The sequence below is a fragment of the Nanorana parkeri genome, unplaced genomic scaffold, assembly GCF_000935625.1.
Source record: "Nanorana parkeri isolate BGI_ZX_2015 unplaced genomic scaffold, ASM93562v1 scaffold674, whole genome shotgun sequence".
Taxonomy (NCBI): domain Eukaryota; kingdom Metazoa; phylum Chordata; class Amphibia; order Anura; family Dicroglossidae; genus Nanorana; species Nanorana parkeri.
Genome location: NW_017306942.1, coordinates 301,150 through 315,966, shown reverse-complemented (window position 1 = coordinate 315,966; position 14,817 = coordinate 301,150). Strand labels below are relative to the sequence as shown.

General features: G+C 41.7%; 1 protein-coding gene across 2 annotated transcripts in view; it reads right to left on the bottom strand.

The window, feature by feature from the left end:
- The window catches only part of AGA (aspartylglucosaminidase), a 24,782-nt gene extending 11,295 nt beyond the window's left edge, over positions 1-13,487 (bottom strand). The window contains exons 1-6 of one of the 2 annotated variants that reach the window (XM_018563553.1): positions 13,318-13,487; positions 7,965-8,118; positions 5,817-5,929; positions 3,804-3,916; positions 1,618-1,735; positions 1,444-1,519 (exon numbers count right to left, since the gene is read on the bottom strand). In XM_018563553.1, coding sequence (XP_018419055.1) covers positions 1,444-1,519; positions 1,618-1,735; positions 3,804-3,916; positions 5,817-5,929; positions 7,965-8,118; positions 13,318-13,438 — 695 coding nt within the window. In that variant the 5' untranslated portion in view covers positions 13,439-13,487. The remainder of the gene's footprint in view (positions 1-1,443; positions 1,520-1,617; positions 1,736-3,803; positions 3,917-5,816; positions 5,930-7,964; positions 8,119-13,317) is intronic. The other variant, XM_018563554.1, reaches the window with a different exon arrangement.
- Positions 13,488-14,817: the final 1,330 nt, after the last annotated feature.

Sequence of the window (14,817 nt, the reverse complement as noted above, 5' to 3'; positions counted from 1 at the left end):
TCTAGGGGGAGTATGTTTGGGTGAGTCAATGATGGAGAAAGATCTTTTTTTTTTTTCCCCCTGTTGGAGAAAATTGAACCATGCTTTATAGGGGTTTTTTTTGCCTTCCTCTGGATTAACAGGGGGTAATTGGAGGCATAGCATTCTGTCTATTTTCTTTTCATATCTCTATAGGTTGAACTCGATGGACATGTGTCTTTTTTCAACCTGACTAACTATGTAACTAGCAAACCTCATACTGGTGGTTATGGTACACAGTATTAAAGAGAAGGATGGCTTCACTTGCTTGGATGTCACAGGTCGGACAGATAACAAGTACACCGGTCATCGACAAAGTGCTGCTTGTTCTGTTCGCCATACAGACGGCTTTGTAAACTGAAGGTTATTGTGACCTTTACTATGGAACTGAAATCTATAATTGATATAATCTCTAATATAGTATACTATGAACTTGTCCTAGAACTGACACCCTTTTGAAGTGTACTTGTCAATTGCAATGCTGTAAGGCAAGAACATTTTCATTTGCTATTCCAGTTTACAGATGTAGGGTACTCTAAACAAGCCACGTTTTTAAAATTTCCCTTGGATGGGAATAGTGGCAGTAATTTTATATTTAAACTGATTAGGGCTGGTTTTACACTTTTGTGCTTGTATTGTATGAACAAGGGATTAGTAAAATTGAATCTGTAAACAAAAGAGTGGTTTTATGGATAAACAATGTTTCAAAGGTACATTACAAAGATGGTTATATAAAATTACAAATCCCGTTAGTCAAAAAGAAACGATTTATATATTTTGTGTAAAATATATAATACACACACACACACACACACACACACACACACCCACACACACATACATACATACATATATATATATATATACACATACACACACACACGTATGTATATAGAGCAGTTTGCCTGAAGTTCCACTTTAATCACTGGTCTATTCAATCCTGTTTAGCGCCTGCTGTAAATTTGTGCTTAGATTTGATTCCTCTTTTCTCAGAAGACCATAGATTACATTAAATTGAATTATAATCTGCTTATACTTTGCCTCATATGATTCCACCATTCCCTCCTCATCAACATACTAAAAACATTATAAAATAAAACCCATTTACAGTCCTTATTATAGACCTGGTAACATCATCATTAGGTGTCCTTGTTACTGTATGCAATGCATGTAGATCTTGGCTAGTGGAAGGACCAGCAGGGTGCTGCTGTACATAGCTCCCTGAAAACAGGAAACTGTTGTAATGCCTACATTTGATGCCAAGCCTCCATGATTAAAGGAACTAAAATGAAAACTTGGCAAGCAATTTCATGACAAAAGAGCGGCCTGTACAACTGTGCCAGATGGAGGGAAAGGAAGGAGTTCAGCTTTAATGTTGCCCGTGTTTGGGTAGGACTACTTAAATGTGTCATGTCAGTCACTCACCCAGGAATTTTGTGAGATGCTCCATTGGTTGATGTTCCAGTTGCCACGTTTCCATTTTTATCCACACCAATCATTCCTAATTAAGAAAAATATGAAATTATAAAATCTAGATATGCCATATATAAAGGGATAACCAGCATGCTGATTTTAGATGGACTTGCAAAACTTTCGTACCAATAGTATCATGACTGTGCACATCTACTGCTTTCTGAAGAGAAGGTGGTTTGCCATTTTTTAATTCTTTCAAAGGCTTATAAGGACCACAAGATTTTTCTGGGTCTGGAGTCACATTCTGTAAATAAAAAAAATCACAATATACTTAATTTGCCATTATTGCCAGACTCCTGTAATCTTACTATCTAAAGATCTTTCTTGTGAACAAGATTTCCATAAATGCTAAAATTATGTGTACAGCGCTAAAGACCCTATTGAGGGACCAATAAGTGCTAAATAACCTGTTTCAACAAAATAGAATAGAATACATACAAATGTTGTGGTCTAATTGTGCCTGTGCATAAAAGTATGCAAGTTAACAAACAATGAGTCAATCATTTGTATAGTGTTGACAATATTAAATGTTGCAAAAATATTTTAAGAAATATTATAAAGTATCAAGGAGTGAATGTCCTGTGGATCAGAAAAAAATGTGTTCCAAGAAGGGTAGTTCCCTGTCATGAATGTTGATCCCTTCCTTTGTGTTAGTATAGATCCCCCATAGGTACTGCATAGGTACATTGACCGTATAAATGGCCGGATAGCATATTCGTCAATCAGATGAGAGCCTGCTTCTCCACGGGAAATTTTATGCGCTCCTTAGTATTCGATCGTATTCTTTCCGGTGGGAACAATTAGAATCATTGACCGTGTCAACGGCCAGATAGTGTATTAGTCAATCAGAAAAAGCAAACTGATTCTCCATAGAGAATATTGTACTCTCCTTAGTGGTCGATCCTGATCTTCTTGGTAGTAGTAATCTCCATATCCATGCATGTCAAACAGAGAGGAAGGCGCTCCCAGTGCGGTATCTCCTTATATCCTAAGCGCAGAAGAGTGATTTTCCAATATTTCCATAAATAAGCTTCTTCAGACTGCACTAGCATGCATCTTTATAATTATAGAAGAGCAAGCATGGTGAGTACGAGGATTTCCCTTAGTGCTGGCTGATCTCAAAGGAAAATAGCAAGGTAAAATCTGACCCGGCCAATCAATTCTTCCTCTCAGATTGGTCTGCCAAAGTGTAAGCAAAGGTCACACTTGACAAATGTTAAGGTGTCAGACATAGGTGACCAGTGCCAGTTACAGTTAGACTGGGAACCAATCATTCTTTTGCCCAGGGCATCTTTGCATCTACATGCGAGTTTTGTATGCCACAAAATGTCAAAAGGAATGAAAAATTAACCTAAGCACCTAATATTCAAGCTAGATATAAAAGTACCTGTCTGTCTGGTATCTGATTTAAGAGCGATGAGAAGACAACATCCAGAATATGTACAAATTCATCAGATGACTGGCATACCACAATATTAGAAATTGTATTAATCCAGACTGGAAATTTTCCTAATAGCTCATTGTTCTCAATTGTCAGTGCACAAATTAGCAAGGACAGTGTTCGTTATACTAAAACATTGTAGAATATTCAAACTATATTAAGTCATGAAAAGATCTTTCTGCCGTCAGACCATGTTCTTATGACCAGTTACTGTCCAGTATATAGGAATGCCTAAAAACAAGGTGTGGGTGCCTTCTTTTGTTTTTGCTTTTGGTAGGTAAACTGACCAACAGAAGGATCTCACACAAAAATGGTGGCAAGAGTGAATTATAGGGATGCACCGATACTTTTCGAGTACCAATGCCGATACTTGGTATTTTCATGAGAACTACCAGGGTTGCAGCGATTCCAGCTGGGACCTGGCTCTGGCACTCCACCACTGTCCTGAAATCATTAATCTGTATTGTTTTAGAAAAACTGTCACATAACACTGTAAATGACAGCTGCCTCCTAACTTTAGAATTTTTCTCTAGTCTAGGATCTCGAAAAGTTTCTGTACTTGTACCAAGTACTGTACTTGGTATCGGTGCATCCCTGGTGAATTATACAAAAAATACCATATTGCCAAAAAGACTTGTCCAGTGCAGTTTTCATGTTCATATCGCACACAATCACAAAGCATCAGATAGAACATCCTATCCTGGCCAACAGATGGCATCTTACACATTTTTGTTGCTATTCAACTGCAATAAGGGTTTTAGGCATGTACTTTTTTTTTTTCTTCTTCGTGGATCAGCAGGAAATTTATATAAGCAGAACATATACCTAGTTGCCAGAAGAATATATCTGATTACAATAGATTAGACTTTACCGTACGGAAGTTGGGTTGGCAGTGCTGTTCAAGCCACTTTGAATAAATGGAGAGTGATCTGTTGGTTGTTAAGTCTTCACATACAAAGCCCATACTCTCAGCAAACAAGGATGCTAAAATCGATATAATGGATAAATTACTGTCTTGTTTTAATTGCTATTATCCTGCTATTTTGCGATCTCATAAAAAAAAAAATATTTTTCAAATACCAGTTAGTAAAGCAAAATTCAAATGTCCTTTAAAATGTAAGGTAGGTTTATAGAGCCAACAAAATGTGTCTTCTAATATCAGCGTGAAGCTCTGTCAACTTTTATAATGATCAGAAGAATCCCATTATAAAAATGCAATTACTATTCTCCTCTTCCTAGTGTTACTGGTTCAAATATCATTGAACAGCTGTAATATGCTTTTGTATAACTGAACTTGTCTGATATGCTTTATTTCTAAAATAAATTTGAGCAGGAGCACAAAAGTGGAACTAAACCTGGAAAAACCTATTATGCTATCGGCCAAGAAACTCGACTTCTTGTTTCTTTGAATATTCTCTTTTGGCACGTCTTGATAAAATAATGCAAGGAACAAGAGTCCATAGAAATTATTCAAACTTCCAATTTGATCTCTTAAGCCTTAAAGTGAAAGTATTGTGTATCCTCAGTGAACATATATTTTCAAAAAAGAACTCCTGGCAATTTAAAAATTAACCCTTGCAGTGGTGCTACCTTGCATTGCAAAGGTTAACTGCTCGTTTGGGTCTAGGGGCTGAAATAAAGATGATATACTCAGCTGATCCTTGGTTCTGCTTGGCTGCTAGAGTCTGGCGGTCGAAGGACCTGTCACGTCATCATGTCTAATGCAGCTGCATTAGAAGGGAAGACCTCGGGGGACATTCCACCGCCAGAGCGGAGGGAAAGAAAGGTGAGCGGTCACCGCTGCAGGACCGAAGATCAGGCAAGTTTATTTTCTACTATATAAAATAAGATAAATGCTATAAAACATTAATTTATAAAAATGCAAACAAAATAGATAAATAAATTAAATGAGGCTAACAGCGGTAATGGTAATTGGAGTTTTCCTTTAAATACCATTTATTGCTCGCAAACATGTATAAATGATTATACTTTTAGTACTTGTTTCTTTTCTTTAAATGTAGCTTTTATAGTGATAACAAAAAACACCACAGACAACAGAGTACGCTTAGTTTTATTGATTATTTTATGGTTTTACTAGCTATAACTTGTAAAGGTGATTTCTCATACAGATTCCTCACAGTCTTTTAGAAACAATCTATGCAGATGGCTAGCTTCCAAGGTTATAAACATACAACAAAGGAGCTACCAGAGTTTAGCTCAGCCTCAATCATTTCAAAATGAATTACTAGTGTGGGAGGACAAGTCATTTCCAGGGAGGCTAACAGTCATGTCACCCAGGCAAATGTTCATGTATTTATGCACGCCTATATATCAGAGTGTATCCTGATGACAATGTTAAACAGGTCCTCTTTGCTCTGTGCTTAAGTTTATTGAACTACTCCAGTTGAAATATTTCTATTGGAAGGTCTGTGGTGCTCTCACTTGCGTGGGGTAAAAGTGTCCATTTATTTAGAAAATGTATCCGACCAGCAGTGCCACGAGGGAACATGGAGCCAGCTTCCCGGCCAATCAGGAAGCTGGGCCGCGGGTAATGACTCACAGCCTGGCTTCCTAAATGGCCTGGAAAGCCGGCTCCATGCTGTTTGGCCTGCTCCATGCTGATTGACCGGGAAGCCGGCTTCCCAGCCAATCAGCAGTGAGACGGCCAAACATTATGGAGGCTGCAGGTAAAGACCCGCCTCCCTGATTGGCCAGGAGGCGCCTCTGTGTACTATATTAATGACAGAAGTGGGAAACAAAACAAAAAAATTATCTTTTTATGTCAAACTGCAGTTATTAAAACTTGTAATCAATCATACGAGAATTCTTAATCACTATATCACTTTAATCTCTAGATTGTCCTGGAACAAAGAAGATAGCTTACCTGATTCCCCCACTAAAAATGTGTGCTTTGTGTGCTCCATCACAGCTCTGGCCACACCAATGGCATTCTTTATTCTCCTAAGATTGGCAACAGCACCAGCTTTCATAGTGCTACTATAATGTAGAAAATATGACATGGTTTCAGTAGGAACAGGCTCAGCATGACTGTGTAATGCTTTCATGCTATTCACTTTCCTGATGTATTTGTATAACTGAAAAGGGGTAAACCTCATCAAACTGATTTTTAGTTTTTGGTTCATTGCTGCTTAATGGTCATTATTTTTGTCTAATCTCTAAGAGAACTCTTTACTTGAATTCAGCCCACCAGACACTGGCGGAACTACCAGGTTCGCAACGGTCGCAATTGCGACCGGGCCCTGGCGTTCCGCCTGTTGGGGGGGCCCGAAAGCTTCCTCTTGCCCCCCCCTCCAGATAGCGCTTTCCTCCTCTGCCACCAGACTCCAGCTACAACTGAAGTATTGCTTTGGGGGTGACCGTGAATGTTGGGCCTTCTCCCATCAGAATACTGCTGGCTTATCTCTATTCATTTAGCAGAAGACAATAGTGTATCAGCTAATATTTACATCTCAGGTTTTCTGAACATTTCCTGCCATAATTATTGATCTTGGAGTGAGGAACTGAACAACCATTTTTCCCCATGTATACTGAGGGATTGACTTTCATTACCACAGATCATCTTTGGAAGCATCCAATCAATGACTGGGGCTTTACAGAACTGGGCCTTGAAAACTATAGCTTTAGGCAGAATACATTGTATTTTTTCAGAACATTAGATGCATAAGGGCTTCTTTTAAAGCACAAACATTGAGGTTATATTGAATCTATCTTCTACATTGTAAGGGTGCATTTCTGATTAACTCATTCAAATCATACTTGTGTTAACAGGCACAGATTAAATGCTATATAAATAGCCTAAAAGAGCAGTGCGGGACTCAAGCTGCCAAATGCAGTGTAATATTTTCTTCTTTCAACCCACCGGCTAAGCAAATAAAATATAACAGATTCCTCCATCAATGCTTATTAGCGTTGATCAAGGAATCTCCAGCTGCCTTCACTGTATTATGGCGCTGGCTGCTGTCAAAATACCCAAACAGCTCATTTGGCTGCCAGCTCTGTTGCTGATCAAGAGATTTGGCTGAAAAGGTGCCGACAGCGGCATCCACTGAGCAAATTTTGGCTGGTTCATCAAGAATTGGGCAGAATCTGCGGTGTATGGCCAGCCTAACACACAATATCTGGAGCAGGAAACAGGTTATAGGAGTCTTTCCATCACAGCAGCCTCTTGGAATACAGACAATGGTGAGCAACTAGCGAGTACATAGGGAAACCTATATGTTTTGTAATATGAAAACATATTTCATACTCAGAGTGGAGGAACACAGCAGACTTGAATGTTAACCTAATAGGAAGAAATGAGTCATTTTAAACTTTTACAAGTAGCTATTTTGGGGGGAAAATGAGGTGTCTGCCAATAGTGCTGTTAGCCTAAAAAGTATTTGTGCGATGCTCTGGTCCTGATTTCAAAGCTTTGTCCTGGATTTAATTCTACTTAAAAACCAGTTCCAGAAGACATATGGCTGTGTATGCTTTCATTGTGTGACTACGAACATCCTCTATGTGATCAAAAATGAAGACATATGTCAATATATGCTGCTATTGTGTGACTAACATCTTCCATAGGCACCAAACATCAACATGTGTCTGTTTTGGATATAGGTGTGGCAAATAAGTCATTTTGAACAGATGGATCCTACAGTTAGGGGTACCTTAAGGGTTTGTTCACACCAAATCCAGTGCGTTCCAGCACTATTTTTGCGATCACACCTTCGGGCACTGTGGGGCGGGGAGGTGTGACTGCGTTGCCATTGACTTAAATGCATCACCACGCCCCCTCCCACCCAAGAACGCAGGGAGGCTGTATTTATGCAGCAACCCATGCTGTTACCCACCGGATTTGGTGTGGACAAGCCCTAAAGCATTACCAATAGTTTACCTACCTCATAACCATATCGGATTTTTAATACATTGAATGCCAGAGACTTGTGCAGAGACACCAGCACACATTAAACCATTCAGTTTGATGCATTCAAAGTGACTTCTAACATTTGTATTAGTAATGTGAGCATACCCATCCATAATCATAGCATCCAGTGTAGTCTCTCCGGATTCATCAGGACTTCCACCATACCCTACAGAGCCATCACACTGATCAATTTCACACTGGGTGCAGCCTCTTTCTACTGCATCTAAAGCAGATCTCCCAGCAGCAAGAACGTTCCATGCTGCAAAGGAAAACAGATTTGTATTAGGACGATATTTCTACACCTGTAATTAGGTTTTTGCTGATAACAATAGACAACTAGCAATCACTTGAACTCTCTGGCTCCACTTTATCCCTCTCGCTGTCAACTGTCCACCTCTTTTAGTATGAAAGCTTTCCCACCCCTTCCTGCCTCCCAAACTTTCCTATTGGTGAGTGAGGCAGTCAGACATAGTGATAAGTCAGTACAAATGTATTGGAGGTAGCAGGCAAGCTTTGACACTGCAGGGAAGTGTTGCAGGTTTTGCTCATCAGCATGGTCCTGTATTTGCAAGCTGTTGCAGGTAGGTGCCTGTATTCTAAGATTGTGACTGGGTTGCAATGTGTGACCAGTCACGTGGCCACACATTTTAACGTAATCACGCCCACTTTTTCGGCGGTGGAATATGTGACTGGCAAAAGGTGAAGGAGTCCAACGCTTTCTCAGCTGTTCCAGGGCAGATCGGCATCGCAGATCGTATGTGCAGGAGAACCGATCTGCCCTGGAACAGCTGATGGGTCCTGAAATGTCACTTCTATCTGAAAATAAATGTGGATTTATCCAATATGCAGACAATCATTCAATTCATTCAATTGGCTGGATTCTTGAACTGTATGATTTTCCATGCAAACTTTTAGATAACTGAAAAACTGTGATGTGCTGATTCTCCTTAAAGAATCATGGAGACTTCACTCCTTCATTTCCGACCTCATTTTTCAAAAGGAGACTGACCCTAATTGACAGTTCTTATCCCACACAAAACAAGGCTCCTCTTCCAGTTCTAGTGTCTGTACTGATTTCTCTGAAAGTGTGCTCGTTCATTCCTGCGACCTTGCTTGTGCCTGTAAAAGTTCATAAATCTACTATATGTATTAACACTGCGGAGTAAGGTGGCACCACACCCTGTAAATCACAACCAACCAAACAATGACTTTGTAATGGGGCTTTTTAAGGGTCACAACCACAATAGAGAATTAGTTTTATACAATATCATGGTAAAACAATACATTTTTAGAGAAAATATTTGTTTATTGTGGTTGTGGCACCTAAAAAAGCCCCATTACAAAGTAAGCCCTGGTTCACACCTTTTTTGAGCAGTTTCAAAAATTGCTTTCAACTGCCCAACACAAGAAATCCCATGATTTCCAATGGCCCTAGTTCACACCTGAGCAGAAAAATGGCAGACGTCTGCAAAGATACAGGAGCTTCTTTGGGCAGTTAAAAGCACTTTTCCTCCCCATAGACTTCATTGGAAATGCCCAAGAACGCGTTTTTGCGAACGCTCTTCAATTGCCCACAATGGTTTATGAGCTGCCAATCAAACGCACGTCTTCATGTACGCATATTAAAATGTGCACAACGCGCAAATAACTGCATGCTGTAAACGCGCGTACAAACGCGCAAAAACAGTGCCACCTAGGTGTGAACCAGGGCTAATTGTGTCTGTAAAAATGCAGAGACAGTAAGATAAGAGCTATCAATCAAAAGTCTATCTCCTTTGCAGAGCGCGGTTGGGAACCAAGACGAGTGAACTGTACAAGTCTGGATCGCAGTTTGTACTGCACACAGAAGCATGGGATGAAAAGCAACATAAACTGTGGGAGTTAGGTGGCCGATCTGTGAAAAATAAGCTGAGACTTCTTTAAGCTAACACTAATTGTTTTTATTGCTGAACGAGAAAATGTTTTGCCATCCATGCTACACAGTGTGGATGAAGAAACTTCCCCTGTTGGGCTATTGTATTTAGAATACACAAACAGTGAATTCTGCTGATTGGCTGCAGTTGCTGGTCAGCTGTGAGTTTTTGGACAGGCTCTTTTGACAAAAGTCAATTGAAAAAAATCAACTTTCGTTGAAAGGAAGAGCACTGATGGGGCCAGACATTGCTGTATGGCCAGCTTTATTTTGATCATCACCAAACTAGTTAAGGCAGTGATAAAGGTGGAGGTCCCACAATCTGGGATCCACATCATCCAGCCAGCGAGGAACACACAGGCTTCAGGGAAGTAGCCAGAAGATCTAAAGTCATCCAGCTGGCTGCCAGGCATATCCCTAATCTCTGCTGTCAACAAGGTCCCCAGAGAGCATCTCAAGAAAAGGTATTATAACAATTTGTGTTTTAGTTACTAACAAAGTGTTGAAGAAAAAAAAAATAGAAGCACACATTCTCTACAATCAAGCAAGCTCTAACAATCTCAGGGGCACCCTAGTCCCAGTGATATGTTCTATCACCACATACTAAACATGTCCTACTGTATAAATGTGCCACAAAGCATACAAAGCCCCAACAGCATTCATTTAGGTCCTATGTTGGAGAGCTTTGGACTTGTTTCGATGACGCTTCTGAGATGATTCAGAATTCATTGATAGGTGCATCTAACCTGAAGTTAACCTCCTTCAAGTGGGTTTTACATTCCCATAGACTTGTGTATGGAGTCAAAATCTGCTCGAAACTAACAAAGCCTGTTAACACATGAAGGGATGTTCAGATACCAGTGCCGAAAACTTGGCATTTTCCTGAGAACTCCCGGGGTTGCAGCGATTGCAGCTGAGACCTGGCTCTGGCGCTCCACCGCTGTCCTGAAATCATTAGTCTGTATTGTTTTAGAAAAACTGTCACATGACACTGAACAAAAATGTATCAGTACTTGTATCTGTGAGTACCTGGCCAAGTATTAGTACTTGCACTTGAAAAAATGGTATTGGTGCATCACTTATATATCTTTATATAAAAAAAAAAACATACCATAAAACAGAGATGTACAAATCCCAGGAGCCCCGTGTGCTCCTTACAAATGACAGCTGCCTCCTAACTTTTGAATTTTTCTCTAGTCTAGCCATGGAGCTGGGAAATTATCTGAACTTGTACTTGATATCTGAACAGCATTACACATAGTCCCTAAATAGAGTGCAACTCCAACCTCTGTAGAACACCTTCCCTTAAAAAAGGTAATTTCCACCCTTTAGGGGGAAAAAATAAACACATGCACACCTATTCATAAAAGGAAAAAAATTAATGTATTGCTTGTTTGCATTGAAGCCAGTAATGCATTGCAACCATGATCAGTGTATAGCAGAGGCAATGCTCTGTCTCCTGCAGACTACCTCTCATCCATGTCTGTACCTTGCTACGAACATTCAGTAGCATGGATGGGAAGCAGAATGAACGGACTTCAAGTGTGGTAACGTCACTGCACTGGTATTCAATTGAGAAATTCAAGTCCCTCAGCTACAGTTTCTGATGGCACTTTCTCCATTCATAGATCCTGTCCATGGATCTATGAATGGATGACTCAGCTGTGTGGACGGGCAACGCCAAATTAAAAAAATAACACAAGCCTGCGTGGAGAAGATCCACGTGATTCAGGTACGTAGGAGGGTAGCCATCTGACCAGATTTCATGTTACAAAGCTTAGTGGCTGCCCAGTGTCCAAGAGGCGACAACGCCACTTCCTGAATGCCGCTTTTGTCTCTTTTTTAAAAAAATATCCCATTGGGGATTTTAAATTGAAATACTGCGCCGTATTGGATGCAATTACCGTGTTTGTCAAATGTCACCAGCGGACAAACCCAACATGCTGTTTAAAATGTTTGCATACAAGCCTGAATAGCCAGACAGCAGAATACTAAATACTAATACAGAATACTAAAAAAAAAAAAAACTGCACACAGCAAGGGAAGCAATAGCTTTGTTACTACCTGCATTCATTTCAGAGGGTGCGGGGGGACAGAGGGCACCTCCCGGAAATCACTTTTTTCAGGTTGGGCTCCCTGGGTGGGCAGTGTTTTTACCACCCATTTGAAGAGGCCTTAGGGCTCATTCACACCAGACACTGCGCTAATCCCACAGCATATGGGGTGCATTGCCCTGGCACAGTGCAGATGTGCCGATCCTGGCAATTAGCACTGTGCTTTTTTTTTTTAAGAACTTTATTGAAATGTCACAAGTGACATTTCTTTCAGGTTTACGGGCACAGCAGGGTGCAAGACGGTTGTAGTGCGTCGCAGCCCGCTGCACTGAAAAAAGTGCAGCATGTGATACTTTTTTTTTTCAGCGCACACCACAGACATCCGAACTCTCCCGGACGCTCCGGGAGTCTGCCGCTATTAGATAGCGGCTCCCAGCCACCCGGGAGAGAAACACTTCCTCCCGGAAAGGTTTAATCTGCTCGATCGAGCAGAGTAAACCTTTCCATGCGATCGTTTTTTTTTTTGTCCAGACATCGGGAGCCGCGGCCCGAAAAGTCAGTCAGAAAAGAAAAAGGCATACGAATGCATAGCTAGATTCCTATTGGCTATTGCACTTTGCAATAGCAGACTAGCTAATGCACCCACCCACTGCTGCTGTCAATCAGCAGAGGGGGACCTGGTGATTGAAAGCAGCAGAGGGCGGGTGCAATGGCTAGTTTGCCATGGGCTATTGCAAAGTGAAAATAGCCAATAGGAATCTAGCTATGCATTCTCAGGTCTTTTTTTTTTTTATTCTGACGACTGCAACTGTCAGAATACTAAAAAACAAAAAGCCTGCAGATAGCAAATAAGCTATTGCTTCCTGTGCTATCTGCCATCATTTCGGGGGGGGGATGGGTGCTCTCTCCCAGCCCTCCTAAACCCCCCACCGCGGATTGGGGTGGGAGAGGGAATCTCCCTGAAATTGTTTCTTCCAGGTTGGGATCCCTGATACCACCGCGTTCCTATTGCAATGCGGTGGTGTGAACAGGGTCTGTCCGTGACAAGACAAATAGCCTGGTCTTGCGTTGGGGCTACACTGGACATGGCAAGCAAAGCCCCAACATCTGGTGTGAATCGGCCCTTATACACCATGTTATATGAACATGAAATGAACCAATTTGGTCTCCCCCCTCCACTACATTTCCAACACGGAGGGAGTTTAATTCAAATTTCCAGCACGGTCAGCTGACTGTTATCATGTGACAGCTACAAGTACGCGCTCTTGTCTCCCCACACCAGGGTAGAGCGGAGTAAAAGGTGCTCTCCCGTCTCCCCACGGCGGGGCAGAGCGGATTACAATGCACGCTCTCGTATTCCCAATTCCCTGGCACTTGTTAGAAGACACTCGCTTCTGTCTTCTAACAAAGGGGAGTGTAATGCGCGCTCCCGTCTTTCCACAGCCGGGACAGAGCGTAGTGTAAAGAGCGCTCCCGCGGCTCCAACTTTCACCTGCTTGTGTGGCGCTCCGGAAGGGCCAAGTGTTGATGACCAGAGGCAGTGTGGGCTGCGAGTACACCGCATACAGCTGTGCCGCCAGCACGTACAGCACCGGGGAGCCGGCAGCCTCCATTGCCAGAACAGTGGCGGAAATAGAGTGCGCACACTGCCGGGGGGAGGGCTAAATACAGGGCGTGCGGTCTCTATATTATTCATGAGGAACAGTATTAAAGCTGAACTCTGGGGGAATTGCAGACCTACCAATGCATTTGTGTTCTCCCAGCTCTGCAAGGGTTACATGATTGTCTTGTACCATTTACCTTATCCCTCGCTTTCTCTAAGATTTTCAGTGTGGGTTGGCCCTTAGCATGCTCACTTACAATGCAGCATTGTTGGTCCTTCATTGATGACATCAGATTTCCATTGGAAGAGCACTTTTTATTTGGGAGCCACTCGCCAAGAGAAAGAGAATGAAGCTTAGCTTGGTGAATGCTCATTGAATGGTGGGCATGGTTTTGACGTCTGAGTGCTTTATGAAAGGTGGGCATCACTTTGGTGCTTGATGAATGGTATGTGTGGTTTAGATGTCTGAGCACTTAATGGAATGTGGATATGGTTTTAGTGTCAGTGCTTGATGAATGGTGGGCATGATTTCAATGTGTGAGCACTTGATGAATGGTGGAGGTGTTGGCGGTGTCTGAGCACTTGATAAAAAGTGGGCATTGCTTTGGTGTCCGTGCGCTTGATGAAATGTGGATTTGATATCTGAGTTCTTAATGAATGGTGGGCATGATTTCAGTGTCTAAGCTCTTGATGAATGGTGGGTGTGGTTTTGATGTCTGAGCTCTTGATGAATGGTGGGTATAGTTTTGATGTCTGAGCTCTTGATGAATGGTGGGCAATGGCATAGTTTTGATGGCTGAGCTCTTGAATGGTGGGCATAGTTTTGATGTCTGAGCTCTTGATGAATGGTGGGTGTGGTTTTGATGCCTGAGCTCGATGAATGGTTTGCGTGGTTTTGATGTCTGAGCTCGATGAATGGTTTGCATGGTTTTGATGTCTGAGCTCGATGAATGGTTTGCGTGGTTTTGATGTCTGAGCTTGATGAATGGTTTGCGTGGTTTTGATGTCTGAGCTTGATGAATGGTTTGCGTGGTTTCGATGCCTGAGGTCTTGGTGAATGGTTTCGATGCCCGAGGTCTTTTTGAATGGTGGGTGTGGTTTTGATGTCCGAGCTCTTGATGAGTTCGATGTTTGAGCGCTTGATAAAACGTGAGCATAGTTTCAATGCCTGAACCAGCCTCGTGCTTGAATCTTACACCCATGGTGTTAAATAAACCCTTTTGTTGCTCTCACACTACAATCTGAAGGGCAAATATTGTTGTCATGGTCCCCCCCAGTAACATTTATGTGATTGACACGGTGCTCTGTAAAATGACACATGCAGATATTAGGCTCAATTCACAAAGCTTTAACAGAAGAATACGGCTCTCTAAACGAGCCATGTGACTG